General features: G+C 44.4%; 2 protein-coding genes across 3 annotated transcripts in view; one reads left to right on the plus strand and one right to left on the minus strand.

Moving 5' to 3' along the window:
• GXYLT2 (glucoside xylosyltransferase 2) overlaps window positions 1-9,570 on the minus strand; it is a 46,555-nt gene extending 36,985 nt beyond the window's left edge. The window contains exon 1 of the mRNA XM_073569695.1: window positions 9,100-9,570. Within this exon, the coding sequence (XP_073425796.1) occupies window positions 9,100-9,368 (269 nt within the window). The 5' untranslated portion in view covers window positions 9,369-9,570. The remainder of the gene's footprint in view (window positions 1-9,099) is intronic.
• Window positions 9,571-18,943: 9,373 nt separating this feature from the next.
• SHQ1 (SHQ1, H/ACA ribonucleoprotein assembly factor) overlaps window positions 18,944-26,223 on the plus strand; it is an 82,174-nt gene continuing 74,894 nt past the window's right edge. Inside the window, exons 1-2 of one of the 2 annotated variants that reach the window (XM_073569698.1) lie at window positions 18,944-19,087; window positions 21,790-21,943. In XM_073569698.1, the coding sequence (XP_073425799.1) occupies window positions 21,801-21,943 (143 nt within the window). In that variant the 5' untranslated portion in view covers window positions 18,944-19,087; window positions 21,790-21,800. Of the gene's footprint in view, window positions 19,088-21,123; window positions 21,144-21,789; window positions 21,944-26,223 lie in introns of those variants that run through there. The other variant, XM_073569699.1, reaches the window with a different exon arrangement.

Here is a 26,223-nt window from a genome sequence, read left to right on the forward strand (position 1 = left end):
GTTCATGGGGGCGCTGTAAGTCGGATTCCTAGTGATTGATATTATTATTCTCTTATACATTCTTAGAAACTAGACTCACCCCCACCCCCCTGATGATGTATGGAGACCTTGTGTCTATGACCGTAACAAGTTTGGGTCACATGACTTATTTGGGGGTTTTGCGTCCAAGAACCCGCCAGGAAGCCAAATGGAATATTTCTGAGATTACAAAAAGCTGGAAACATAAAACAGTAATCCGATCCAAAACGCAGCAGCGGGAACGTATCCCCACATCAGACCCAAGCTAAACAATGCACAAAAGTGCAAACTTGTTTCATGGAGTTAATTAAATCCGATCTGAACCACTTTCTCTGCCAAGTAAAAGCTTTTTTCCCAACTCAATGTGAGCAGAGCTGAGATTACACAGCTTCGTGTTTTTAGGTCCCCAATTCTTTATTGATGAATTTCCTCATACAGATCGCCAAATCTCCAGCTTTCCTTCACAGTCGGTAAAATTCTGGTTCCTTCAGCCACCACTAGGGGGAGCTAACCGAACATAGATTAATATACAGCAAGCTCCCTCTAGTGGTGACTGAAAACAGCTAAAATTTTATCAATTAGATCTATGTGATGCCCAAGTCTCGACTGAAGTATTTGCATTCCCTATAATTATACCCCAAGATATGGCCTTCCCAAAACACTGTCTGATGACAAATGCACATATAGCAGGATTCTGCAGGCCTCCACTAATAAAGGCAAGGAGCAGCACAGGTGCAGACTACTGATAAAAACAACCACCCCACACCTACCAGACCATGGAGGGGTTGGCTGCCTAGTAGAAAAAAATGCACATAGATAAGGCTTGCATAGGACACTTACATGTGTGACTGGCGTCCTATGCAAGCTTTATCTATGTGCATTTTTTCTACCTGTGCTGCTCCTTGCCTTTATTAGTGGAGGCCTGCTGCATCCTGCTATATGTGCATTTGTCATCAGACAGTGTTTTGGGAAGGCCATATCTTGTGGTATGGTTTTTTTTTAAATTTTTTCTATGTTAGCTGTTCTCCTATAATTATACCCCTCTGCTTCTACAAACGGCTTGTAGCTCTTTGTCTACACTAATTGACGATTAGTCTGTTAGGGGTTAAAACTGATAGCTTTTCCTAAACAATCAATAACAGATTGGTGAGGGTCCATCTCTAGTCTGTTGGAAGGGCCAAGTGAATGGATCAAAAGTTGCAAAACCCATCACAGCTGCAATTAAATAGTTCAGAGTTACGTGGAGGCTGCAGCGATCACCTGATCACAGCACGCCTCTGGAGTTGCCATGTGCTGGAACACCCACAGATCTGAAGTTTATTTTATAGAAGCAGAAAACCTCTACAGATTGGTGAGGGTCCAATTCTAGTCTGTTGGATGAATTACAATTGCAAAACACAGCACAGCTGCAACTATGTGGTTCAGTGTATACAGAGTGATGTAGAGGTTGCAGCGATCACCTGATCACAGTACGCCTGTGTAGATTTGTCATGAACTGGACACCCACCAATCTGATATCTGAAAACCTCTACAGATTGGTAAGGGTTCAGCTCTAGTCCGTTGGAAGGAGCAAATGCATGTATCACAAGCTGCAAAACCCAGCACAGCTGCAACTAAACAGCTCCTTAGAGTTATGTAGAGGCTGCGGCGATCACCTGATTGCAGCACACCTCTGTGTCGTTACCATGATCTGGCACCTACCAATCTGTTTTAGAGAAGCGGAAAACTTCTACAGATTGGTGGGGGTCCACCTCTAGTCTGTTGGAAGGGACAAGTGGATGGATCAAAAGTTGCAAAACTCAGCACAGCTGCAACTAAATAGTTCAGTCTACACAGTTATGTAGAGGCTGCAGCGATCACCTGACTGAGGCATGCAACGAGCTGGACGCCCACCAATCTGAAATTGGTTTTATACAGGCAGATAATAACCTCTACAGATTGTGAGGGTCCAGCTCTAGTCTATTTAAAGGGGCAAGTGGATGGATCACACGTTGCAAAAAGCAACACAGCTGCAATTAGTTAAGTATACAGAGAGATGCAGAGGCTGCAGTGATCACCTGACTGCAGCACACAATGAGCTGAACATTCACCAAAACTGAAATTGGTTTTATAGAAGCAGGAAAACCTCTACAGTCCAGATTAATGGCAGCACGGGCAAGTCACATCCCACCAGCCTGTCTCCTATAGTCAGCCATGACTGACAAGCCGCAGTCCTATAATCTTCAGCTTTTGCTGCTACAACAAACCCCCGCTGAATACGGGAAATTATTCTATCAGAGATGGGGGAATCTGTGTTCGACTGATGCAAACACTCCAGAGAGCGCAACGTATCAACGAGACAAGCACAAAAGGCCCAACAGAGACGAGAAGCTGAGAATACTGATACATTAGATTCATCACCACCGGAGTTTTTGAGCTTTGAATTCTCTACAGGAAAATTTACGTTTCTCGTCTTTCCTTATAAAGCTGTCAAAACTCACAAATCCTTTGGAAACAGAGCATTAAATGTAACGTGGAGACGTCGTACGATTCTGCATTGTATCGCCTGCCAAACCCTACAGAGTCGTGGCACGCACCGCAGACGGCTCGGTAACAACGTATAATTGAAAGTTAAAAGTATCTGAACGGTAACAACGCAGGAAATTCCCATTTATGTTCTCCTCGCTGGCTGGCATCGCCCGCCGTAATGTATATTTAACACTTCGATTAGACGTTAACCTCCAGCCAATATTAGTCCTTCATCCAAACTCTAGAACATCCATCATGAATCGATATATAATTGCTACATAAAACCACAAATAAAACGCAGCTCTAAAATCCCAAATACGGAAGTGTCTGAACATTCGCCAACAATCTAATACAAGGCACACTGAATGAAAATTGGCTGAAATTGATGGGACTGGACAAAATCTGACATGTATGGGGGCTTCCCGACCCTCCCAAGGCAGATGATGTCGGGGGAGAGAAGGATCGGGTATTGGGAATTTTCACGGCTGATCTTTTTGTTTTCAGAGAAGAGGAATATGGCAAAGGCTTTCTCCAAGGAAAACCCATGAACGCTCTGCCGAGGGGAAACATTATGTGTATGGGGGAATGGAAAGAGACAGCGGTCTGCTGAACGAACGCTTGTCAGTTATCTCATCATGTATATGGCCTGCTTAAGTGGGCCGATCGAGAACAAGCTCGATCATGGGGTAATTGGATCATCCGTGCCGGCATTAAAATAATTGTTCTCGGAAGAACATCGACCAGTGTAAACGGAAGTGCCGCCGAAAATATGATATTCTTTGTGCACAGAACAATAGTACACATTAAAAGAAGTTAAATCCATCAATGCCATAAAAAGCAGAGATGGGAATAACCCTTGAAAAAAGTTTTCAAGAGGCCAGTGGCATAATGAACACTCACTGTCCTTGAAAGTCTAGAACTGAAGAAGAAAATAAACTAAGGCTGTGTGCACACGTAGCGATTTTTAAGCGTTTTTGCCGCGATTTTCGGAACGAAAACGCTTAAAAATCGTGTACAGAACGCCCCCCATGCATTCCTATGGTATTCCGCACATGCTGTGCTAATGCTGCGCTTTTTTCCGCGGCGGAATCGCATCGCGGAAAAAATCGCAGCATGCTCATTCTTTGTGCGGAATCGCAAAGAATTGCCGTGATTCCGCACCCATAGGAATGCATGAGAATCGCTTACTTCCCGCATGTGGCTATGCCCACCATGCGGGAAGTGAAGCGTCTCATGTGCGGTTGGTACCCACGGTGTGGAGGAGAGGAGACTGTGCTCCAGGCCCTGGGTACCATACCCCTGTTAAAAAAGAATAAAAAATAAAAAATCGGGGTATATTTACCTTCCGGCGTCCCGCGCTGCATTCCCGGCCTAAGCGTTCCCAGTAATGCCTTGCGGCAAGGCCCTGTAATGACGTGTCTCGCGTGACTCTAGCGGTCTCGCGAGATCGCTATAGCAACGCGAGACTACCTCATCACAGGTCTCGCAAGGCATTACTGGGAACGCTGAGGCCCGGGAATGCAGCGCAGGACGCCAGAAGGTAAATATACACCGATTTTTTAGTTATTTTTTTAGCATTTTAACATCCTATCTTTTACTATTGAGGCCGCATAGGCAGCCTCAATAGTAAAAACCTGGTCACACTTGTCAAGCACTATGTTTGACGAGTGTGACCAACCTGTCAATCACTTTCCAAGCGATGCTTCAAATCGCTTGGAAAGTGCTTGAATATCGCACGCGAAAATCGCGGCAAAATCGCGATCATAATCGTGGTAAAATCGAGGTGAAATCGCGTGGAAAAAAACGCGCGATTTCTGGGAAGGAGTCCGGTTTTTAGTAAGCGTTTTAACACGCACCGTGTGCACATAGCCTTACAGTCTGAATTGAGCTTGTTGCAAATATGTATTTTTTTTTTTACCTGGTGTAAATGCCGCTGTTCTCCTGAATCCGGCGATGTTTTTCTCTCGTTCCTGCGCCGCTCCGTTCCCGAGATATGGCCCTTTCTTCTCTGTATGTAAATCCTGTCTTTGTAGCATAATGGGAGTGGCCATCATGAAGATGCCCACAGAGAAGCGTTTGACCCCACCCACTTCGTTAAAAAGGCTACATTTACATATTGGAAGATGGGGCCATATCTTAGGAACGGAGAGGCGCAGGAAGAAAAGAAATACATCGACGGATTCAGGAGAACAGCAGCATTTATACCAGGTAAAAAAAAAAATACACATTTATGTCAAGTAACAGGTCCTGTTTAGACTATCTGATCCTTGTGAGGATGGGTGGAAGTAGATGTGTTTGGCAGCTGCTCATTCATTCACCTCCACTTACTAAAAAAAGTCTTGCTGAAACTTGGCAGAAAAAAAAAAGTTAATCTGCAGGGGCAAAACTTCGAGCAAAGATTTGTGTCCCCTGAAAAAGCAGAGGAGCGTAAACCCAGATTTCTCAGCGCGTAATTATCAAACACAGTTTACATTTGTAAATGATGAAATAGCATCTGAAAATAATGATCACACCGTGGATGAAAAAGGCGGCACCGGCAGCCCAACTCTGCCCCAATGAACCTTTGTGCCGTCGATCCCTGGAGTAGGAGTGTACGTGGAACTATAATAGTACATTGTTATAATAACCGCAGAAAAAAACCTGATAAACGAGCGCAGAGCACCGGCCAAAACTTTATTACGTAACCGAGAAGTCTGGATAACAGACCACAGAATAAACCTGGAGCGAAAAATGAAATTACAGCCTGACCCTTGCACCGAGGCTTCGTGTGTACGGATCCCAGCTGCCAAGATGAAATGCTCATTGTTACTCTTGGGCCAAAAATTGCCGAGCCCCAAACTCAGGGGGGCTCATTTACAATAAGCAGAGCAAGACTGAGGTTGGCGAAGGCCCCCCCGAGACCCCATCCCACCTTTGGACCACACTATAAGGCCGGGATCACACGTGAGAAACACGACCGAGCCTCGCATGTTAATACCCGGCACTGCCGCATGCACTCGGATCGGAGCATGCGGCCGCATAGCAATACATGGAGGCGCATGCTCCCCTCCCGAGTGCCGGGGGCAGTGCTGGGTATTAACATGTGAGACTTGGCCGAGTTTCTTGCATGTGTGATCCCGGCCTAACACAGGAAAGACAGTCGTCATCAGGCGGGTTTGATGTTGGGGGTTTCCTAGGTCGCTATAGTAGTGGATGCCCCCGGTGTGCCCACCCTATAATAAAATCCTTTAGGACATAATGAAGGGAAGGTTTATGTCCCAAAATATAAAAATGTAAGAATCAGTGAAAATGGAATGACTGGCACCAAGATGGCGCAGCTTACAAAAATCAATGTAATGTAACCACAGACATTCCCAGGCACCCCTGAAACCCCCAAATTCCCACTTTGTTTTGCTGAGACCCATCAGAGTGCACGTACACGGGGAAGTCAGAAGGAATAGCTGACAACGAAAAAGCGTTCTGCTGACAGCTACTGAATTTGTATGGCCACCTTTAAAGGGGATCTGTCACTTGCTATAAATATGCATTTTCTTTAGCCGGTGTAAATGCCGCTGTTCTCCTGAATCCGGCGATGTTTTCTTTTCTTCCTGCGCCTCTCCGTTCCTGAGATATGGCCTCCTCTTTCCTGTATATAAATCTAGTCCTTTTAGCCACAACTGGGCGTGGCACTGTATCTTCTATGTGAGCTTTTTCTTGAGGATCCCACCCACTTGGCTAAAAAGAAAAAAAGATTTATATCCAGACAAAAAGAGGCCATATCTCAGGAACAGAGAGGTGCAGGAACGAAAAAAAAAACATCGCCGGATTCAGGAGAACAGCGGCGTTTACACCAGATACAATAATGACATATTTATGACAAGTGACAGGTCCTCTTTAAAACCTACCACCCTATCTATGACACCCACTTTACAGAGCAAGAGGTACTGACCAGATGGAGATATATACTTTTGATGGAGAGCAGATGACTCCAGGGGGTGGTTTCACTTAAAAGGGTATTCTCATGTTTGAAAGCTATAGGGAATAAGTTTCCAATTGCTGGGGGTCCCTGACACCGAGTGATCCCGAGAACTGGGGCTCTTCAATGGAGCGGTGGTTGATTAGGACTACAATTCCATTTACTATTAAAGGAGTTGTCCACTACTTGGTCATCTCCTTCTTATACCCCACGCTTGGCCCCAATAAAATAATAAAGCCTACACTCACCTCCTGTGCCGCTTCCGCGGTGTCGACAATCGCTCTCCTGAGGCTCTTGCGCGATTGTTGTGACGCGTGACCCCAATTATCGCCTTTGGACAATCTGAACATGAAGTGGGAAGTCCGGGCTGCAGCTGATCTCTGTCTTCCTCTTCATGTTCAATTTGTCCAAAGGCGTGGACAGCGACGCCAGTGCCGGGTACCACGTGTCATATAACCGCATGAGAGTCCCGGGACCACGAGTGCTGACACGGCAGGCGAGTAAAGGCTTTTTTATTTTATCAGGGCCCAACTTGGCTTACGAGAAGGGGTTGTCCTATGAGGAGGGCTTGTTGAGTGCAGCGCCTGCCAATCTTTGGCAACTCCCATTAGAATGAATGGGAGCGGCAGCGCGCAATATCGACCTCTGCTCCAGTTCTAGGGATCGCTGGGGGTCACTGCAGTCAAAAAGTTATGGATGGGGGGGGAGTTTCAAGCTTAAAACTGCGCCACTCATCCCCGATAAGCCTATGATCTCCAATAGTCTGGGCACAGATGATCCATGTTGGTTCCTCGGCACACACGTGGATGTTGCTGCGCTGTCTCCGCACCATGGACAATATCACAACGGACTAAACTTTATCCCAGAACCCAACTTTTTACTGTCACCCGAATTAAAACTTGTGCTTCTATTAAAATGATGGCACTGCTGAGACACATAAACTAATACATCACTGCTTAGATCGAGCGAATCGCTTGCTAAATGCAGCGGTAATCACTCTCTGTGCAGCAATTTAACCTCAAGAGCACTTTATGGCTCCGGCGGCAGTCAGGAGGCGTATATTACCGAAATATACGAGACTCTTCAACTCTAAAACTGCAAGTTCCCGGGAGTCCTGGAAATCAATGTCGCCACCAATAATAATCACCCAATGCAGAAAAAGTTACAGTAATTAAAAGGAGCACACCGGGCAAAACTTAAATTGCGTTATGGCCGGAGGGGACGGTGTCATGCTCTGCCTCTTTAAAAGGTGCAGTCCAGCGTCAAGCATTTATCATCTATCAACTGGAGGAGTGGTGCAAGATTACAGTGGTTTCATACCCTGGGACCCCAAAAAATTGCCAGAATGGGGGAACCCTTGACCCTTGTTTTCCGCAGCCTCAAAATCGCAGCCTAGGAGGAGTTTGAATGGAAAGATGTTCAAGAAGATCTTTTGTTGCTCCACTCAACGTCGGTGGGACTGACCATAGAGTGCAATAGTGGGGGTCCCAGTAGCCCCATTAATGAGCATTAATAAAATATATTGGCCTAGAATACCCTCTCTACTTGATCCGGAGTTTTCCTTTAAAGGAGTGGCCTAGATTTAAGATATTGATGACCTATTCCAAAGACAGGTTATCAATATTACACTGATGGGGGGGGGGTGTCCGGCATCCCAATAGTCAGCCGATTACATCCTGCTGCCAGCGGAACTGAAAACAGTAAAACGGAGCTGAACGCAGAAATCGCTGCACAGAACTACAACTCCTCCTTTCCTCCTATTTATGGTCCTTCAGTAGATAGAACAACCAATTCCCAAAATGAAGAATGTAATAAACTTTTAGAGGGTTTTCGGTTTTCTGGGATCACAATGGTGGGGACCTGACACCTGGCCCCCTCAAACAGCTGATGGCGGGAGAGATTTGGAGCCGATTTGATAGAGATAGGCCATCAAAATAGTGTTCCCTAAAAAAAACTTTAACACTGTCCTTTTTTTTTTTTGCAAAGTTCCAGTTTTTTTGTCCTAGCGCTGTGTCGAAATATCCGGGCTTTTTGGCGCCCCAGCACACCTGCCCTGAACGCCGTGTCCATTACGGACACCCAAAAGCAAATCTCAGGCTGCTTAGTTCGGGTTCAGGAGACCCCCGGCCCATCTATAGCTCGGATTGTAAAAGTCTGGATGCGAGAAACAACCGGCTTGAAATAAAACCGCCATTCAGTGCTAAGAGGGTGTGGATCCAGTCACAACAGATCTGGGAATTGCTGGGAGTCATTTATCGCGACCAATGTTACATATCAGAAAGGGGATTAAAGAGGAAAATCCCTTGAAGAGAACAATGTATTGTAGTATTTAAAATATTGTTATATTCTGATAAAGGTGAAATGATAAAACCAAAGGTAAGAACCAAACCCAGGAAACCCCCCACCTACAGTCTGCGTACCGCCATCCTTTCCTGGATTACGCGGCGCAGTATCTTGCAATGTGAATAGATACTTTGCTATAATTTCTATAAATAATAAACAAACAATCGTAAACAAACAGAACACATTCACTAAACGGACCACTGCTGTCAATCATGATAGAAAGTACAAACCGCCAGCCAAGATGTTCCGCAGCAGCTGCGTCCTGAACTTCTTACCTGGTTTTAGCTGGTCTCCCGTTTGTGTTGCTTTTCTTCTTTTTCAGCCTGGACTCTTTTTTTGGTTTGTGCTCCTCTATGGCTCTGAAGTGCCTAGGGGTGGTGGTGGTGGTGGTGGGCTGCACCAGGTTATGTCCAGAGGGGGCTGGAAGTTTGGATCTCCTGGTCCCTTTACCAGGAAGCTCATCTGTATTCCCCAAGAAGAGATACAGGATCAGAAGCCCCCCCAGGCAGAGCAAGCTGACCAGGAGCTTGCAATGGATCCTCATAGTGTGGGGTCTCCCTTGTAGGTCATATTTGGAGGGGGGCTTCTTACCCCTTGGGGATCAGCATTGCAGGCAACATTGTTGAGAAGCTTCCACAGGGAGCTCCGGGGGCTGCAGGCAGTCACCACGTATCCGATTGTCAGGGCAGGGGGAGGGGGGCAGAGGAGACAGAGGTGGGAGGGATCCTACCGTAATGTGTGGAGCTCAAGCTCCCTCTGTTCTTTATGACACATTCTGCACGCGCTGCTGTTCCTGAGCTGACCTGCAGAGGGCGCGCACGCGCACTGTTACAAGAAGATACATTGTATCAACGTTCTACTGTAAACATTCCAAAGAGGATCCACCTGACCTAGGAGAAACAGAGGAGCATTGCCTCCCAAATACACCTCTATACCTGTCACTAAGTCATCAGTTTTATCTATATCAATGAGAGAAGGGTGACAGGAGCCCGAATAATGATCTAAGAATAATTTCACACATGGGCCTGATTTACTAGATAGAACAAGTACCCATTATAATCTATGGAGCTGTTCATACATTATTATTATTATTATTATTATTATTATGCATTTATATAGCGCCATTTATTCCATGGCGCTTTACATGTGAAAAGGGGAAATATAGACAAGTATAATAAACATGTGTAAGACAAGGGACACACAAGTACATAAGGAGAGGGGACCCTGCCCGCAAGGGCTCACAGTCTACAGGGATGGGTGAGGATACAGTAGGAGAGGGTAGAGCAGGTCGTGCGGTGGTTCAGTAGATTGAGGATCATTGCAGGCTGTAGGCTTGTCGGAACAGGTGGGTCTTCATCTGTTCTTTATTACGGAACAATTGTCTGAAGAAAGAAAAAAAAGTGTAGACGGGTTTGTTTCAGATCTGATTTACAGATAAAACTCGCTTATTCGATAAAATTCGTCAGTCAAAAAACGGATAGGATGTGAATGCCCTCCGTGGGTCAGCCGAGTGATGTCCTTTTGTTAGGGCTTAATCAGACATCAGTTTTTTCACGAAAGACCGGGGTCACACTTGTGAGTGCTATGCGAGAAACTCGCGCCTCAATACCTGGCACTGACCGGAGTGTGCGGCTGCATGTATTTCTATGCAGCTGAACGCTCCAGTCCGTGTGCCGGCGGCAGTGCCGGGTATTGAGACACGAGACTCGCGCATCGCACTCGCAAGTGTGACCCCGGCCTAAGAGGAAAATCGGAATAATTATTCTGATCAGATTGTGATACGAGTTTTTTGTTAGTGGAGAAAGGAAAAGAAAATAACTCCACCTTCTCCATGCTGAGTGTCTGTGATGTAATCCGAGTGTGGTCTGCATTTTTCCACTGTCCGTTGACTTAAATTGATGATTTTGATGCCACTTTCAGATTATAATTGAACATTTCTCCGATATATTCAGGGGTTCACAAGGAAAAAAATCAGACACGTGAATGCCCCATCAGTTATGGCGGATAGCACTTGTATGCAAAAATCAGACATCTGAATGAGGCCTTACTGTCTAATTAGGTCTCGTTCACAAGTCAGTATTTTTCATCAGTGTTTATATGCCAAAGCCAGGAGTGGAACTTACAGGAAAAAAAAAAACTATAATTAATAGATTTACACATATTCTGTGTTTTTTGAGACACTCCTGATTTGAGCAAACAAACAAAATACTGATGTAATACTGATAAAAAATACTGATGCATGAATAATGCCTTATGGGTTGGGAAAAGCTAGGAAATGTAAACAGAGTAGGAATATTGCATCAAAAATGGCACATGGGGGGTCTGACAGTCAAAAAGTGTTGACGTATCTTTGTAATTGGATGTTTATCATCACGACTGAAAATCACTTCTTGTCCAAAAATGATAATACCTTAGGGTCCAAACAGATAAATCACTGTTAGAAACTTCAATAACAATATATCGACGAAAGTCTATTGTGGCCAATTTGCCACTAGACCAGAAGAGATTCCAATGCAAAATAAGATAAAAATTATGCAAAGTTTATTAATAACAAGTTAAAAAAAAAATTTTTGAAAGGATACTAAAAATTAGATCTAAGACCTCAAAAAACAAGGAGGAAGATCACAGCCTAAAAAGGCACAGCATAGTAATATCAATCATTATCAGAGACGTGCCTATGTCGATATATATCTGAACATAAGGGCGCATACTCACTTGCGAGGAGGGCGGATATTTTATTGGTGGAACCAGGGGCCCAAGAGGTGAGGGGCCACTTTCACCTCCAAAACAAGTGGAATTGTGTATTATGATGAGCTATTAGACTGCAAAGGGTCTTGCATAGGGACCTTCTTCTGTCTTTGTCCTCTGGAGGCTCAGTTCATTACCTAAACCAGCTCCTATCTCCATCATGGCTGCTGCACAGACTGACAAATTGATTGGTTTAGCTATTGAACACTGCACTGAGAATGGGGGAGTTTCTTTCCTGTGTCAGAATGAATGCAAAAGTGAAGTTTACTATTCTGCACCCGTGGTGCTAAAATCAGAATTAAAGGGGTTGTCTAGGACTTAGGAGGACAGATCATCAGTAAAGGTTCCAACATCTGGCACCCCCACAATCAGTCACAGCTGGATGTACATGATGGACAGAAATGGAATAGAACAGGGTTTAGTGGCTGCTGCCGATCACCCCGGCTCAGATCCTATTCAATTAAATCATGCATGTTATGAAGAAGCTTTATATAATCTCCAGACCCGTCTGCCATTCAAAGCAACCAATGAATCACATCTTGTCCCTAGAGTCATATGTTGCACATAGATAAACTACGTTATCATTAACCCCCCCGTTATCAGTGATCAGCCATGCACAAGATGATAGCAGTACTGTCAGTCATACACTGCTGTGATATGGATGGGGTCAGCTATGCCCTGCAGAGATAACCACTCTCAATTGCTGGCCATGACTTGTAGACGCAGCGCCATGTCTGGTAGATGAATACTAGGATGGGATTAGCTGCCACAGTCCCAGAGATGGCCACGTGCACAGAGCCCCCCCCACATTACTAGCCCCTTATGTCACCGTATACTCCGCTACAAGCAATGCTGGAAGAATAAAGCATGCAATGGAAGATTATTTGTTTGTATAACATCATGATAAAGAATAAATCTGTATGCCACCCTACACCATTGCAGCCATACAGAATTGGCCCATAGATTTCTATGAACGATACATTAAGGACTGTAATTGGGATGGACCGATGCTAATTTTGAGTCATCACAAAAATGTGTCCATAGTTGTTCATTTAGACCCCATTCTCAGGACCTATGGGGGTCTCAGCTGTCGGACCCCCAGCAATTAGTAAGTGATCCCTTTTCATATGACTTGGAGATTATTTACATTCTTGGCGTAATCGCCACAGCATTGATTGTAACGGAGAAACCAAATGCAAAGTTCAAATATCAAATCCAGATACACCACCTGTCTTGTTTAAAGGGACAATGAACGATCGCTTCCCCCATGTGGTTTCTCATTAAAGCTTTGAGGGACCTAGGAATCTTCATATTCAGCAATTTACTGATTGTGCTGTACATGTGACCGTATAAGAGAAAACAGACGCCGTTTATGATGTTTATCTGTGAGTCCACATGTAGCCCCAGAGCAGAGTTCCCCAACATGTGGCTCTCCAGCTGCTGCAAAACTACAATTCCCATCATGCCCTCACAGCCGCAGGCATCTTTGGGTGATTTATCTTAGAGTCGCTATGTAACTTTAGGCAGCCTCGGGGCCTGGTATGGACTGGGGCTGAAATTCAGCCCAGGCATTTGAAATCACACAGGCCCATGGTGGCAGCATGTCCAAGTACCAGATAGGGATATATTACTAATATTACCCTGGATGGAGGATGCAAGATTTACTACAAGACCAATATGTCTAATAATACTCATGAGCTGCTGGGGTATGTGACAGAGTCATCAACTTTGTGATCTGTCACAACTCTGAACAGTATGGGTGTCTTGAGAACACAGATTCTGTTAACAATGTAGCAGACAAGGCAGCCCGCGACCAGACAGGCCCTTCTCTGGCATTTGCCACAATTGCCAGATGGCCAGTCCGGCCCTGCCCGGGGCTCTTAGGGCATGATCAGGGTTGTTGTTTTGCAGTAGCTGGAAACTCAGGTTGGGGAGCACTGTTTTAGAAAAGAAAGTGGCCACATCTGGGGATAAATGGGCACAACTGTAGGAACGGAAGTGACCACATCTGGGAATAAATGGGCACAACCGTAGGAAGGAAAGTGACCACATCTGGGAATAATTGGGCACAACTGTAGGACCGGAAGTGACCACATCTGGGGATTAATGGGCACAACTGTAGGAAGGGAAGTGGCCACATCTGGGGATAAATGGGCACAACTGTAGGAACGGAAGTGGCCACATCTGGGGATAAATGGGCACAACTGTAGGAATGGAAGTGACCGCATCTGGGGATAAATGGGCACAACCGTAGGAACGGACGTGACCACATCTGGGGATAAATGGGCACAACCGTAGGAAGGGAAGTGGCCACATCTGGGGATAAATGGGAATAACTGTAGGAACGGAAGTGACCCCATATGGGGATAAATGGTAATAACTGTAAGAACGGAAGTGACCACATATGGGGATAAATGGGCACAACCGTAGGAATAGAAGTGACCACATCTGGGGATAAATGGGCACAACCGTAGGAAGGGAAGTGGCCACATCTGGGGATAAATGGGAATAACTGTAGGAACGGAAGTGACCACATATGGGGATAAATGGGCACAACTGGTGGAACAGAAGTGGCCACATCTGGTGATGAATGGGCACAAACGTAGGAAGGGAAGTGATCACATCTGGGGATAATGGACACAAACATAGGAAAGGAAGTGACCACATATGGGGATAAATGGGCACAACCGTAGGAACAGAAGTGTCCACATCTGGTGATGAATGGGCATAACCGTAGGAACGGAAGTGACCACATCTGGGGATAAATGGGCACAACCGTAGGAAGGGAAGTGGCCACATCTGGGGATAAATGGGCACAACTATAGGAACGGAAGTGACCACATCTGGGGATAAATTGGGCACAACCGTAGGAACGGACGTGACCACATCTGGGGATAAATGGGCACAACCGTAGGAAGGGAAGTGGCCACATCTGGGGATAAATGGAAATAACTGTAGGAACGGAAGTGACCCCATATGGGGATAAATGGTAATAACTGTAAGAGCGGAAGTGACCACATCTGGGGATAAATGGGCACAACCGTAGGAATAGAAGTGACCACATCTGGGGATAAATGGGCACAACCGTAGGAAGGGAAGTGGTCACATCTGGGGATAAATGGGAATAACTGTAGGAACGGAAGTGACCACATCTGGGGATAAATGGGCACAACCGTAGGAATAGAAGTGACCACATCTGGGGATAAATGGGCACAACCGTAGGAAGGGAAGTGACCACATATGCGGATAAATGGGCACAACTGTAGGAACAGAAGTGGCCACATCTGGTGATGAATGGGCACAAACGTAGGAAGGGAAGTGACCACATCTGGGGATAATGGACACAAACGTAGGAACGGAAGTGACCACATCTGGGGATAAATGGACACAACTGTAGGAACAGAAGTGACCACATCTGGTGATGAATGGGCACAAACGTAGGAAGGGAAATTACCACATCTGGGGATAATGGACACAACCGTAGGAAGGGAAGTGACCACATCTGGGGATAAATGGGCACAACCGTAGGAAGGGAAGTGACCACATCTGGGGATAAATGGGCACAACCGTAGGAACGGAAGTGACCACATCTGGGGATAAATGGAAATAACTGTATGAACGGAAATGACAACATCTGGGGATAATGGACACAAACGTAGGAAGGGAAGTGACCACATCTGGTGATGAATGGGCACAAATGGGAATAAATGGGCAGAAAGGTAAGAAGGGAAGTGACCACATCTGGGAAAAAATGGAATTCCTTTCAGTTATACCTTCACAGAACAGAGGTTTGTTTATTCAGCGCAGAAGATGAGGACACATTGGTAACTTAACCAAGGATTTTTTATTCCTCTAATGCAATGATTTTGATGATTCAGATACAAAATTTAATGAGGTTAGGGTGCAAGAAATGATTATTAAGGTGCAATAAAATATTTTCCAGTTTAAACGAGTCACTTCTTCGAATTGGAGCAGTGGTAATGGATAGCACAGTGGCTCAGTGGATAGCACTGCAGCCTTGCATCGCTGGGGTCCTGGGTTCAAATCCAACCAAGGACAACATCTGCCAGAAGTTTGTATGTTCTCACCGTGTTTGCGCGGGTTTCCTCCCACATTTCAAAGACATAGTGATTCTAGATTGTGAGCCCCAATGGGGACAGTGATTATAATGTATGTAAAGTTCTGAGGAATTTAATGGCACTATATAAATGAGTAAATTAAATAAATAATGAAACCCTATCATACACGGCACTAAACATTTACAATAGATACAAGCATCCTTCTCTCGGGTCTGGTCACTCAATTCTTCTCTGAGGCCTGCTCTCTTGTAATGACGGCTATAACCCAACCTCGCTGCACCGTACGTCTGTCCTGCTGCAGGTTCCTAGCCTCCACTGCCCCTCTGGGCCTTATATAAATACTAACGCTGTCACCTGACCTGGTGTCTCCTCCAGTCTCTTCCCTGAGGGAACATGCACTTCACTCTTCCATTCCTGCTAATATAATTCTCTCTGATTCCCTTTTCCGATCATATCTGACCGGCAGCTGGGGTGTTCGACCTTAACTGTGTGCACCTTCTCACTTGTCCATCTCCTTACACTCACATTATTAGCCACTGTGACCCCATACAGGCCAACTCCAATACCCCCATAGTAGAGCAAGGGGGTACTATGGCGTGCCTAAATAAGTGCCATATCAGATCACAATGTATTATACACCAAATAATAAATAAATATTACCAAAACCCTTTATAAAACCTAAAATAAAAGATATCTGGCGAAATTAGACCGCGCTTGTCCCGTACGTGACCCGTGAAATCCGAAGCACGCTCCTAAAATGATGATAAAAACCATCACGTGGGGGTAGAAAGGGGCCTCTTTGGCTTTAAAACAGAAACACGAATCCCTGGAACATCTGGATAGCTTAGGACGACTCGACCAAGCGTCGTGCAGCTGCAATGACTTCATGTGCAGCGTGGCGGTAGTGTGGCCGTCGCTGACTAAATCACAAGAAGAAAACGGCGCGTTATCGCTCACTGCACGACTATATACACGAGAAGACCAGATATAGTTACTTTCCTTCCTGGAAATGGTGTTTATCTGTATCATTTTTTATTTTTTTATTATAGGCCCAAAATGAAGCCTGTTCTAAATTACTCCCAGAAAGTAACGTCTGTCTAGAAATATGACCGCACTGCGCGAAAGTAACCTGGAGTGACCCGTCGCTGTGGCTCCACATTTGGCTCTTGAGTGGATTTATGAGCGTGGAGGGGGTCCTTTTTTATTTTGGGGAGAGAGGGGATGTTTGAAATGAATCTTGGAAATATCAAATCACAGGATATAAAGTCACAAATGTGGGATTACATCTCCTGCTCCATAGGAGCATTTATCCTCCCTTGATAGGTTGTCTTTCTTTCATATGGTCCATATTACGGAGGGCAGAGCGGCACGACCTGGGAATTCATTGTGTTTTATGGAAAGAAAATAGCGGGTTTTTTTTGCTGAGTAAAGCGAGAATAATCCCCTGATTTCTTTGAAATTTATTATTAAAAGCAGAACTTTCATCACCAGTGTTGTAAAAAAAAAAACACAAAATTTTATTTTTAGTGTTAACCCCATGATTCCAGTGAAGGCTGAAAATGAAATGACATGTTGTCATAGGCTGCAGGGCATGCTGGGAGTTGTAGTTTTCCAGCTTATTAGAGATTGTGGACCACTGCCATTAATTTCTGCAGTCGTGGGGACATTTTTGCCATAGTGCTCCCCCTAACATTGGTAAATGTGGTAGTGGTACCACCATAAGCAACCGCTGGAGCCCCCTTACATCGCTCGCCATGATGACCCCGTTCTTGCCAGCCCCAGTGCCCTGGAGCAAATCACAGTGCCCATATAACATTGCTAGCTATGGTGACCTAAAAAGCGCAAGCTACAGCCCCCACCTACATTACCAGGCACACACTGGCAGACCCTGACAGAGGCCCCTGTGCAAGAACAATATATAGGCCCGCTGTAGACCAATAGTTCATCACAATGCACAATTCAACCTGCTTTGGGAGCTGGGCATGGGCCCCTTGACCTCCTGGGCCCATGTGGAACTGCACAGGTTGCACTAATGATATGTCCACCCCTGCAGGCATAGTGACTCCATTCCTGGCAACCTCAGGCAGCCATGATGCCCCATAACATCAAGACTTATGGTTGCTCAAAAAAGTACAGCGGATGAAGCCATAGTGCCAGCTCCAGCTTTTTGCAGGTCCGGGCGGCGACAGTGGGACCTTCTTCGCTTTCATTTTTACCTTCTCACCTTCTAAGAGCTATATTTTTTTCCTAATCATTGTAGATAGAGTTGATCGAGGCTCGTTATTTGCGGCAAGAGATGCAGTTTTCGTCATTACCGCTTCAGGGTCCGTTTTTTTGATTCTTAAATTTTTATAGTTTTTGTTTCGGCGTTACTGTATGATATTAATAATGTATTTTATTAATTTGGATTGTTACGTACCAAGTAGTTTTTTTTTACATTTTATTTATGTTTTGGAAAAAGGAGGGTGATATGAGCTTTCATATACTGTATTTAAACTTCTTTTTTTCATTTTTTTTTTATTAGTCTTCCTGTGATCGCTTGTAGAGAACACCATAATACTATAATTTTGCACTTTATTGTAAAATGACCGACCTCCTATGAAGACTGAGGCAAACATAGCCGACATGGGGGTCTTTCATCTAATCCGACGCTGCCATGATAATGCCTTTATACATATAAGGCCGGGGTCACACTTGCGAGTGCAATACGAGAAACTCACGCGAGTCTCTGGCATCAATACCTGGCACTCGGGACCGGAGTGTGCGGCTGCATGTATTTCTGTGCAGCTGAACGCTCCGGTCCGAGTGCCGGCGGCAGTGCCGGGTATTGATGCCAGAGACTATCGCGCGTTTCTCACATTGCACTCGCAAATGTGACCCCTGCCCACCATTGCCGATGGAAACGTGCTGCTGTGTAATATTCTTTGCATTTCAGGTTTTCACCATTTTAAAACTCTGCTTCCTGTCACATTCTTATTTGCCAACAAAGACTGAAAACCTGATTGTGTCTTACTAGTGCATAATCAGGACAAGTACTGAGCCTGAGTGCAAACATCAAAGGTCCTATTCACTGTCGTAAGAAGTGAGGAACATTTCATACACATTTATATATTGTCCTTTAGTTCCTATATCATGTTACATGACTTTTTTTTATCTCGTTTCTATGACAACCATGACGCTTGAATGGCACTTTCATCTTTCTTTCCGCCAACCACAAGATGTCTGAACGCCCCGCCCTGTAGCCCCTGTGTCAGTATCCAATCTCCGCCTGTTTGTTTCTAATCTAGGCTGTCATTGGTGAGAAGGTATTGAGAGGGTGGGGACTCGTTGGATCATTCGTCCAATCAGTGTTCTGCTTTTGCTCTCATTCTGAAACACGTGCAGACCCGGAAGTAGTAAGAACTGGAGCGCGGCGTGTGCGGAGTGTGTGGCGCAGGTGAGTGGGGAGAGCGCTCCGGTACTGACAGTTACGTATAATGTGGGCTATTAGCCGGAGTAGCCTTACCGGACTGTGGTGGTCTGCAACATGTGGCTTTACGGCTGAAGCTCAGGGCATGCTGGGAGTTGCAGTGTACAACCAGCTGACAAGTTATAGATAGACATTCGTTGCATGCTGGGAGTTGTAGTTCAAAGCAGTTGGAGTGCTAGAACTTGCAGACTCCTAGTGAACAAAGTATTGGGGGTAATGTCTGTGTGGAATAAGCTTAATAATCTGAAGGGGAACTACAAGTCCCAGCATGTCTCAGATGTGTTCTCCATTATAAGTGTTTTGTGTGGACCGACCATTCACCGGCTCACATGGGTTAAAATTGGACCTCCAAAAAAGTCTGTGCTCCCCTCTGTAGCTGATCATATATTTATATAATTTTTATTCATTTTTCTTTTTCCAATAGCCATCACTGTGTTTTGTTTTTGTCTCCATACCCATCTGAGGGCTTGGTTTTTTTTATTTTATGTGTGTGTGTGTATATATATATATATATATTTGGGCGGGAGTTGTAGTTATGATCAATGCCGTTCATTTTACCGTATACTTGTAAATAAACTTTCTGCCATTGTGTTTTTTTTTTTTTCTTTTTATAGTGTTTATTATGCATTGAAAATGACCCGGTAACATGAGTCTCCAGGTCAGGATGATTTTGGCATAGCGAATGCTTTAATTTTTTTTTATTAATTCAGTGATAAAAAGTTTGGTTTGGAATTTTTTTTAATTTCTTTTTAAAATTTCCAAGACCTAAACCCCCCTTTTTTTTTTTTTTTTTTTTTTATGGCGATGTGCAAGTTGTTTTAAATTATATTATTTCCGGGCACATGCAACAATTTGACAAATAGAAAATGAAAAGCAGCACCAGAAAAATATGAAATATGGGGGGGTGCAGAAAATCCTTCCAGGTAGATACCAAACCTCATGCTATAATTCCCCCCCCAAAAAAAAAAAAAAAAATGAAGGTAGCACTCCAACATGGAAAGTGGATGCGGTTTTATTGGCCCATGTGCGACGTTTCGGTCCAAATGTGGACCTTTCTCAAGCTTGAGAATGAGAAAGGTCCTCATTTGGACCGAAACGTCGCACATGGGCCAATAAAACTGCATCCACTTTTCATATTGGAGTGCTGCCTTCATTTTTTTGTAATATATATATATATATATATATATATGTGTGTGTGTATCTATCTATCTCTGGGGGCAAGTTAAACATAAAATCGCATGTTTCTAGAATCTACCTACTGGGGGCACAGAAACCACCTGAACCCTGTTCACCTAGCTCTTGTATGAAGAGAATAAATGGCATCCTATAGGACAGTGTGGTGTGGACGGACCCTTCATATAGGACTGAGTGATAATAAATGGTTTCACATCCAATTGGAGGAGTGTTTCAAGTGGGGACCACAAGGCTCTGTCCTGGCCCCAGTGTTTTACATTTTTATAAATGATCTAGATAGTCCCTTATCTAGATAGATCCTTCTGAATCCTTTGTCTTCTCTAGTGTTAGCTATCCCTCCAAGCTTTGCATTGTCTGCAAGTTTGATCAGTTTACCTTCAGACAATGCAAAGCTTGGAGGGATAGCTAACACTAGAGAAGACAAAGGATTCAGAAGGATCTAGATAAGCTTGAACAATGGGCATCTACTTATAGAATGGTATTTAACAAGGAGAAATGCAAGATTCTACATCTGGGCAAGAAAACGAAAATTACATCTGTAGAATGGGAGGAATAGAACTAAGCAATAGCACGTGTGAAAAAGACTTGGGTATACTGATAGATCACAGACTGTACATGGGTCAACAGTGTGATGCAGCAGCAAAAAAAGGCGAACAGGGTTGTAGGGTGTATTAAGAGATGCATAGAGTCTAGATCACGTGAAGTAATTATCCCCATCTACCACTCCTTGGTCAGGCTTCATCTGGAATACTGTGTCTGGTTCTGGGCACCACAGTTTGAAAAATACATTGAAAAACTGGAGCAAGTTCAGAGAAGAGCGACCAGGATGGTGAGCAGACTGCCAAGTGTGTCCAACAAGGAACAGTTAAAGGATCTGGGAATGTTTAGCTTGCAAAAAAAAAAAAAGTTTAAGAGGAGACTTAATAGCTGTCTACAAATATCTGAAGGGCTGTCACAGTGTAGAGGGATCATCATTAGGCCGGGGTCACACTTGCGAGAAGCTCGCAAGAGTCTCGCATCTCAATAGCCGGTACTTGGGACTGGAGTGTGCGACTGCATGTATTTCTATACAAGTGCCCGGCCTTATTCTCATTTGCACATGGAAACATGAGAAGCAATGGAATGAAACAAAGGGAGAAGATACAGATTAGAAAAAGGTTTATGACACGGTGATCAATGAGTGGAGCAGGCTGCCACGAGAGGTAGTGAGTTCTCCTTCAATGGACGTATTAAAACAGAGGCTGGACAGATATCTGTTTGAGAGGGTTTAGTGAATCTTGCATTGAGCAGGGGGTTGGACACGATGACCCTGGAGGTTCCTTCCAACACTAGTATTCTAAGAGTCTTCCTTTCTCTCATCCTCTGGGAGTTAATATTGGGGAATGCTGATTTTTGGTTGGGTGGGGCGGCTACTTGTCCAAAATCAATAGATATAAAAAAAAAAAAAAATTGACTTATGTTGTGTTCTCTTCTAGTGTGACCCATAATGATCACTCCGGCGTTTGGCGTTGCGCAAGATCCAGACTTTCTTACCATAACCATCAAGGTTCCCTATGCCAGAGTGTCCGAGTTCGATCTCTACATTGATGGCGAGGACTTGAAGTTCTATGCCAAGCCGTACTTCTTAAGGTGAGATAAAAGCCACGTTTGGCCTCATTCCGACTTCCATTTTTCACATTTTGGGTTCTTACTGATGGAACGCATTTTAGTTTGTGGGACGTTTTGTGAACCATATATCTAGTTACGCAGTTTTGCTACGGATTGTACTAAGGATGCACTGGATGAGATTGGCGGAATAGGTGCAAGAAGATGAACTTTGTAAAATGTATGCATTTTGCCACAAAATTGATGCCGAATTTGTGATGAAATTTGCAATTAATTTTTCCTATCCGAAGGACTCTTAAAGGGAATCTGTCACCCTTTTTTTCGAGTATCAGCTGGCGGCATAGACATCGGGGGCTTATCTACAGCATTCTGTAATGCATTCTATAATGCTGTAGATAAGCCTCCGATGTAACCTGAAAGAGAAGAAAAACACGCTATATTATACTCACCGGGGTGGGCGGTCCGGTGCCTCCCATCTTCATGCGATGGCGTCCTCTTCTCCCCGTCCTGTAGTGGCTCCGGCGCAGGCGCACTGCTCTGCCCTGTTGCCGCTCTGAGCCAGCATCGAGTAGAGTAGGCAGGCTGTTGCCTCTGTTAGTAACTATCTACCTGTTTGCTTTTAGGCCCATAGTGAAAAAATAAAATGGTCCTGGACAACCCTTTTAGGCTATGTGCCCACGTAGCGATTTTTAAGCGTTTTTGCCGCGATTTTCGGCGCGAAAACGTTTAAAAATCGTGTACAGAACGCCCCCCATGCATTCCTATGACATTCCGCACATGCTGTGCTAATGCTGCGCTTTTTTCCGCGGCGGAATCGCATCGCGGAAAAAATCGCAGCATGCTCATTCTTTTGTGTGGAATCGCAAAGAATTGCCGCGATTCCGCACCCATAGGAATGCATGATAATCGCTTACTTCCCGCATGTGGCTATGCCCACCATGCGGGAAGTTAGGCGTCTCATGTGCGGTTGGTACCCACGGTGTGGAGGAGAGGAGACTGTCCTCCAGGCCCTGGGTACCATACCCCTGTAAAAAAAGGAATAAAAAATAAAAAATCGGGGTATATTTACCTTCCGACGTCCCGCGCTGCATTCCCGGCCTAAGCGTTCCCAGTAATGCCTTGCGGCAAGGTCCTGTAATGACGTAGTCTCGCGTGACTCTAGCAGTCTCGCGAGATCGCTATAGCAACGCGAGACTACGTCATCACAGGTCTCGCATTACTGGGAACGCTGAGGCCCGGGAATGCAGCGCGGGACGCCGGAAGGTAAATATACCCCGATTTTTTTAATTTTTTTAGCATTTTAACATTCTATCTTTTACTATTGATGCCGCATAGGCGGCCTCAATAGTAAAAACCTGGTCACACTTGTCAAACACTATGTTTGACGAGTGTGACCAACCTGTCAATCACTTTCCAAGCGATGCTTCAGATCGCTTGGAAAGTGCTTGAATATCGCACGCGAAAATCGCGGCAAAATCGCGATCATAATCGCGCGCGATTTCTGGGAAGGAGTCCGGTTTTTAGTGAGCGTTTTAAAACGCTACGTGGGCCCATAGCCTTAATGTTATAGAAGTTGTCTTATATCAACATTTATTAGCTATTCACAAGATAGAAAATGAATATATGATAGTTGCGGTCCAACTTTTTTTTTTTGGATCCCTGCCAATCACAAGAAAAGTCCTTTGTATGATGGAAGAATTAATAAGCATTTTCAGATTCTTCCCTGTTAATTATAATTTAACAGTTTCCTGACCGAGTGATGTTTTGTTCTTGTGCTTTCATTTTTTTTTCCCCTTCCCTTCTTTCAAGTCCCATAACTTTTTAACTTTTCTGCTCATATAAAGGCTTGTTTAAATAAAAACAAAATTAAAATCAAAGGAGAAAATCCACTGCCAGGCCAAACTGATATTTCTAAGCCCTGACCTTGTTGGAAAAAAACAAACAAAAAAAACATGTCCAATATAGAAATATGATTGTGACAGAAAGGCGAACACAATTTAATATGTCTCACAGTGGACCTAAAAAAAAAAAAATTGGCAAAAATACACGGGCATACGATTGTGCTATAATTCATGCCAGTTTTGTGGTGCCAGTGTTAGGAAATGCCCCTCCGAGAAATCTCTGTCCACTTTTCAAAAAAGATGGTGGAGCTGGCATAAAAGCATCAAAACTAGCAACAGTTTTGCACAACTATGTATTTCTCAAAGAGGTTGATGGATTGGCCCCTTTTCTCTTTTTTTTTTTTTTTTTTTTTTTTATTTACGGTACATTTTCCCAATACACAGTAAGAAAAAAAAAATACGACTATAAAAGTTACATAAAAATCAGACTCCACATGCCATGAAAAGCAAATTTTATTTGAATAACCGATTTAATTTTTTTTTTTTTTTTGAACTCTTGAAACCAAACATATGAAGAAAAAAAAATATGTATGGTCGTAAAGGGGGGGGAAATGGCCCGGTCTGGAACTAGTTAATAGAGCAGCAATTGCAAATTCTCACAAACAATTAATTTATACAAGGAAGATATTCGCGAGATTAGTAAGGTTCTCAGCGGGCAGACCCCCAGTAATGCTTCACTTATCTATACCGTGGATATGTGATAAATGGTATTTTGGGGGGAACAACTTTAAAATTACCAAATAGAAGTTATACCCTGGATAAGTAAAGTATTTATTTAGCCATAATATAATATATATGTATATACTGTGTGTATGTGTGTGTATATATATATATATATATATATATATATATATATATATATATACTGCTCAGAAAAATAATAGAGAATGATTAAAAAAGTTGTGCACTACTTCTACAGTGGGGAAGAAGTATTTAGTCAGCCACCAATTGGGCAAATTCTCCCACTTAAAAAGATAAGAGCGGCCTGTAATTGACATCATAGGTAGATCACAACTATAAGAGTCATAATGAGAAAACAAATCCAGAACAACACCTTGTCTGATTTGTCAAGATTTATTTTGCAAATTATGGTGGAAAATAAGGATTTGGTCATTAATAAAAGTGAACCTCAATATTTTGTTACATATCCTTTGTTGGTAATGACAGAGGTCAAATATTTTCTGTAAGTCTTCACAAGGTTGGCACACACTGTTGGTGGTATGTTGGCCCATTCTTCCATGCAGATCTCTAGAGCAGTGATGTTTTGGGCTTGTCGCTGGTCAACACGGACTTTCAACTCCCTCCAAAGGTTTTCTATGGGGTTGAGATCTGGAGACTGGCTAGGCCACTCCAGGACCTTCATATGCTTCTTACGAAGCCACTCCTTTGTTGCCCTGACGTTGTGCTTGGGATCATTATCATGCTGAAAGACCCATCCACGTTTCATCTTCAATGCGCTTGCTGATGGAAGGAGGTTTGCACTCCAAATCTCACGATACATGGCCCCATTCATTCTTTCATGTACACAGATAAGTCGTCCTGGTCCCTTTGCAGAGAAACAGCCCCAAAGCATGATGTTGCCACCCCCATGCTGCACAGTAGGTATGTTGTTCTTTGGATGCAACTCAGCATTCTGTCTCCTCCAAACACGTCGAGTTTTGTTTCTACCAAACAGTTCTACTTTGGTTTCATCAGCCCCCCCGGTTCCCTCTCTGGGAAAAAAAAAAAAAAAGGAAAAATGCCTTGCTCATGCAATATGGCCAGGGAGGGTAAAGAGCACACATTATTTATTTGTTACGCTGCATGCATCTCCGGTAGAGTAACTGTGCGAGGGCCACCGGCCATTCTAGGCCGAGCAGCAGGTGGCGGCTGCTAGGCAGCCTGAATCTAAGCCCAAACATGCCCAGGAGCCCCCATCCGGTAGCTGAGTCCAGAGAGCCAAATCCTCCGGAAGGTGGCGTCGCTTACAAAGGCGATCGAGTCTATTCACGCCCGGAGAAAGGTCCTCCATGTCACGAGAACCCTCGGCCTGCAGGGGCCGCTCTCATGCCAGACTGATGCCAAAGAAACGCAGGTCTTCCCGGGTTGCCCGGTGCCTCGGCATCGCTCTCTGTCGCCTATGTTCAGGAGCAGGCAAAGTGTCGATTGGGACTCAGACGCTCCACCGGACCTGGATATCCTGGGCTGTCAGTAGCAATAGACAGCCTCATGGAAGCTGTCAAGCAGGCCTTGGGGGTGGAGAATGAAGTTACCCTGGCTTTGAGCCATAAAGTAGCCTTTAGATAGGCCAGGCGTCCGCACAGAGTCTTTGGCACTCACCCAGAGTTTGAAGGCATTGGGCAGCACAGCGGAGAACGCCCTGATAGGTGCTTCTCGGGTCAGGAGACTATGGAGGCAAGATAC

Source organism: Dendrobates tinctorius, unplaced genomic scaffold (genome assembly GCF_039654945.1).
Source record: "Dendrobates tinctorius isolate UK_male_01 unplaced genomic scaffold, ASM3965494v1 ptg000027l, whole genome shotgun sequence".
Taxonomy (NCBI): domain Eukaryota; kingdom Metazoa; phylum Chordata; class Amphibia; order Anura; family Dendrobatidae; genus Dendrobates; species Dendrobates tinctorius.